The sequence below is a fragment of the Tachysurus vachellii genome, chromosome 24 (assembly GCF_030014155.1).
Source record: "Tachysurus vachellii isolate PV-2020 chromosome 24, HZAU_Pvac_v1, whole genome shotgun sequence".
In the NCBI taxonomy this organism is placed as follows: Eukaryota; Metazoa; Chordata; class Actinopteri; order Siluriformes; family Bagridae; genus Tachysurus; species Tachysurus vachellii.
Window position 1 is genome coordinate 450,001 of NC_083483.1, and position 4,628 is coordinate 454,628.

Genomic DNA, 4,628 nt, shown 5'->3' on the forward strand with positions numbered 1-4,628 from the left:
ATTTATGAAAAATGTTACATATATAAATATATTTGATAATTTATCGTTTCTGAGGATTCCTGTTGTTCTGGAAAGGCGTCATCTTTTACTCTAATGATAATAACAAATAAAACCACATAATAATCATAATTCTAATAATAATCCATCCATCTGTATGAATGAAGGAAATCCGTGTTGAGGATTCTTTTATTTAGAAAAAGGTTCAGAGTGATTAAAAATGTTAAAGATTCAGATGCTCTTGTGTCGGAAGAGAATCTTACGCTTTCACTTCCTCACTTCTTTCCGCGTCCGACTTTTCTTCCTGCTCGCAGTGTGTGGTGTGTGTGGTGTGTGTGTGTACGTGATGTGCTCCAGGTGAAAGCTGCTCATTTTTTGGTCGTTTAGCCTCGGTGCAGAGTGTGTTTGCAGTCAGCGTGTGTGAGGAGTCAGTGTTTTTCTGGGGAACAATAAAACCCAAAGGCTGCGTGATGGGATACAACAGGAAGTGACCTTTACCGACGACAGGTGATTGAGAAAAATCGGACGAAAATGACGCCAGCTTCCGTTTCGGACTGGAGTCAGCGAGCAAGCTCTCCACGCTGAAAGGGTTGAGCTTCTGTAAGGACGAAGGACGTGTGAAGTCAGCGCTGGGACACAGGGCCATGTTCCGGTTGTGCATGTCGGGGTCGGCGTCGGCGTCGTGGTCGGGTTGACGTGCATGTGTGCTGGACGTGGGGACGCTGCATTGTGCAGATTCGTTGTCTGTGCTCTGAGACATGTCACTGTCTGAGCCAGGAGTGTGCAGCAACTCAGAGGACAAGAACTTGTTCTGGGATTTGAGAAGTTTTCGCTCTTGTTTGCGCTTCTTCTTCTCGAGCCGCTGTAGCTCACGCCGTGCAATCTCTTCTGGGTCCATGGGCTCTCCGCTGCATGTGGTCGGGTGGGAGTTGTGTGCTGGTCTACCAGGACCTTTCTTCGTGTTCTCCTTCTTTCTCCACTTGGCTCTCCGGTTCTGAAACCAGACCTACAGCCAACACCAAGAGCAACAATGTCATGAGGACTCTAATACACTGTGTGAACAAAAGAGTACTAAACTATCATGAAGATATTATATTAAGGTAATTACAGTCGTATAAACTTTTAATTGCATAAAAAAGGGACAGAATATAAGGGAACCAGCCCACGTGATGATAACGTTCATTCACACAGCCTGATAAGTGAATGAAAACGCAGTGCCTTAATTTCAAGGTTCTTTATTGTCAATGCCACCATATGTGCAGACATACAGAGGAAGTGAGATTCCCTTTAGTTTCCCTTCTCTCTCATCAAGTGTTTACATTGTCAATGCAATATAGAGATTTTGTATAATAATATCAGCAGTTAGTGCGATATAGAGACAGATAGTATGGGAGGTAACAGCAGTGTAGTTATAATAAATAGACATAAATAAACTGAGTGAATATATCTCATAAATCTGAGTGAATAAACATCTGAGTAAATGTAAACTGTGATTGTAAGGTGCAAATATACATCCAAATATATCTAAACATTCTGAGTTCTGAGTATGAAGTAAAAGAAACACACAGCACCAGAACCTTCACTGGCTCCTGTCTACACCTTAAATCTCTCTTAAAGGTGCTGTCTGTCCATATTTCCTCATAAAAGTTACAAAAGTTAAAGGTGCCACCTAAAGGTACACTTTAGTACCCTTTTTTCCAGGTGTGTATAATAACACAATTAAAAGCCACTACATTTGTAACATGAACTGATTTAGTTTTCTCACATTCTGGTGAAGTGCACTTTTAGAATTAAAGGACTCTTTCTTGTACTGGAGGTGAAACCATTAAGGGAACACCTTCAATTCATTTAAATTCCTGATATATCAGGTAATAACTGTGGAGAAGGTGTACACTTCATAGAACAGTACAACAGCGTTTATAATATAATAACATTTAATAGTGAAAAAAAAAAGATTCTGGACAACTGGATATAAAATACAGCCTTTTATATTAAAACTCTCTCCAAAATAAGCAACTAAAGTACTATATATATATATATATATATATATATATATATATATATATATATATATATATATATATATATATATATATATAATGTGCACAAAGCGAACCTTTACTCTGAAAGCTAGCCTGCACTATGGACATGTAGGTGCATTCTCTTGTCCAGCGGCAAGAAAGGTGCTGTTTAGTACTGTTTCTTCTCAGCAGATACTAGTAATAGTCTAAACACGCTTAGAAGCCTGAGTACACAAACACATGAACTCTTCTTTATTTCTCATTCAGTGTAATGGGGAGAGAGAGAGAGAGAGAGAGAGAGAGAGAGAGAGAGAGAGAGAGAGAGAGAGAGAGAGAGGCCTGGATGTGATGGTCAGAATGCACTCCATCAGTGGTTTTCATAACAGAAACATTAACACTTGGGACTTGATAAGACTTGATAAGTCAGTAGACTATAAAGTGCACCAATTGTCTGAAATTAATTATCTGGAACTAAATGTAAGGTTCCATAAGGTCACCATCATGTTCACAGGAACAGGGTTCATTTCACTAATCTCTTTAAACCACCAACACATTGAATACACCTTTATCATCACAGGCATGATGCATTTAAACCTCTAAACCTAGAAATGTGGATGTTCCACTTCTCTACCTGAGAAACTGTAATAATGGCACAAATATCACGAATCACAATGAACCTGAGAGGAAAAACATTTTTCTTTCCCACAATCATAATAATATATCTAATATTTGGCTTTGTGATGGAAACGTTTTTGGTCACCATGAGTAGATTTTTTTGTTTGTTTGTTTTTAGGTGCAGTTTTTATAAAAAAAAAAAAAACTACTAAATAATAATAAATAAATAAAGTCAACTTGTGTGCGCAAACAGTAAGTGGGTGTTTCGTTGTGTCCTTCTGCCTGATCGTTTCTAATCACAAACCTGCTCTTTATTTCTCTCCCAAAAAAGAAGCTATTGTGCACGTGCGCATGTTTATCCCTGTAGCGCGCGCAGAGAGTTAAAGACGCAAAGCTTAGTTTTAAAGCCGGAATGAATCCGTGCAGCTTTCTAAAGCAGAAGCGCGTCCAACCAGAAGGAGTATAAAATTGTGTAAACTAGAGCGTGAGGCAAAAGTTGTTAACAATAAGATGTCGGTGCCGTGTGTAAGGCGCCTCGCGCGTGGATCAGTGGATCAGTAGATCAGTAGATCAGTGGATCAGTAGATCAGTAGATCAGTGGATCAGTAGATCAGTAGATCAGTGCACTAATCAGGAATAAACATTCTGAGCATTTATTCAGATGGTAAATAATCATTAACACTTTTGTTTACCTGCACACGTGACTCCACCAGGTCCAGGCGCAGCGCGAGCGCCTCGCGCATGAACACGTCCGGATAATGGCTCTCGTTAAACGCTTTCTCGAGCTCTTCAAGCTGCCAGCCGGTGAAGTTTGTCCGCGTTCGTCTCCGTTTACAGCCGGGACTTTCTTTATCCAGATCTGCAGAGTCTGAACACATCACACACAGTGAACAAGCTGCTCCAGATAAAGTGTGTTTATTATTAATCCTAATGAAATGAGACGGAAATCCCATCGAGATAAAAGTAAATGTCGGGAATTACAGACATTATTTTATTGACAGTTTCTTTAAAAAATGCTGAATTCATTTTATTGCTTCACTTTTAGCAAAGTCTGGTTTTAGTATTCTGATGTTACATTTTAATAATAATAATAATAATAATAATAATAATATATAATATAATAATATAATAATATATAATATAATATAATGTTTTTAAAATAATTTTTCAAAAATACACATTATTAACTCTGTGTAATTTCCATCTTTCCATCTGCTTTAATATATTTACGATAAAAAATATAACTGCTACAACATTAATAAGATTTCATATAACGAGATCATTTATTTATATATTAATATAATATTTATATATAATGAGCTTAATTATGAATTTATACTTTGAATGTTTTAAAATAAGACTGAGGTCTGAAAGATAAACTGCACACAATACTGAACGGATTAAATAATAATAATAATAATAATAATAATAATAATAATAATAATAATAATAATAATAAGTTTTGACCCACCGGTGAGTTTGTAAGCTTGATTGTCCGCATTAACGGCACAACCGGTCGTGAGCAGACTGCTCGAGCTGACTACGGAGGCCGAGCAGGAGCCGTTTAATAATCCGTCTATGGAAAAGGGAGCAACAGTCTGCATCTGGTGTCCGGCGATGTCGTAGACATGGCGGTGATGGTGGCTGAGGTGGTACGGAAAACCGACACCGGCCATCCCATACTGCGCGCGCGGGTGCTCGAGCATCCTACTGTCCATCATCTCATCTCCTGAACAGAGCGAGAGGGAGGGAGAGATCAGGAGAGTGTGAGAGAGAAAGACAGGAGGAAGTTCCTTTTCAAAACCGTCCCTGAACGCAGCACGAGCTCCCGAGTCGCCGTTAGCGCGCGCGCGGACACGGCGGAGGTCTAAGCGCGCGCATGCTTCACCTTCTACTTGAACAGAAAAAAAATGCAGTGGGAGTGGAGCGCGGTTTGGGTGGTGGGTAATTTTTTTCTCCTTCACTTTGTGAGACAATATGATTAGAGGAAATTTG

At 39.1% G+C, this 4,628-nt stretch overlaps 1 protein-coding gene across 1 annotated transcript; it reads right to left on the reverse strand.

The window, feature by feature from the left end:
• Positions 1–256: 256 nt before the first annotated feature.
• Positions 257–4,354, reverse strand: uncx4.1 (Unc4.1 homeobox (C. elegans)). Its single transcript, XM_060861090.1, has 3 exons — positions 4,105–4,354; positions 3,326–3,501; positions 257–1,003 (listed from the first exon to the last, which is right to left on the reverse strand). Exons 1-3 carry the CDS (start codon positions 4,352–4,354, stop codon positions 257–259), a joined length of 1,173 nt encoding a protein of 390 aa, XP_060717073.1.
• Positions 4,355–4,628: the final 274 nt, after the last annotated feature.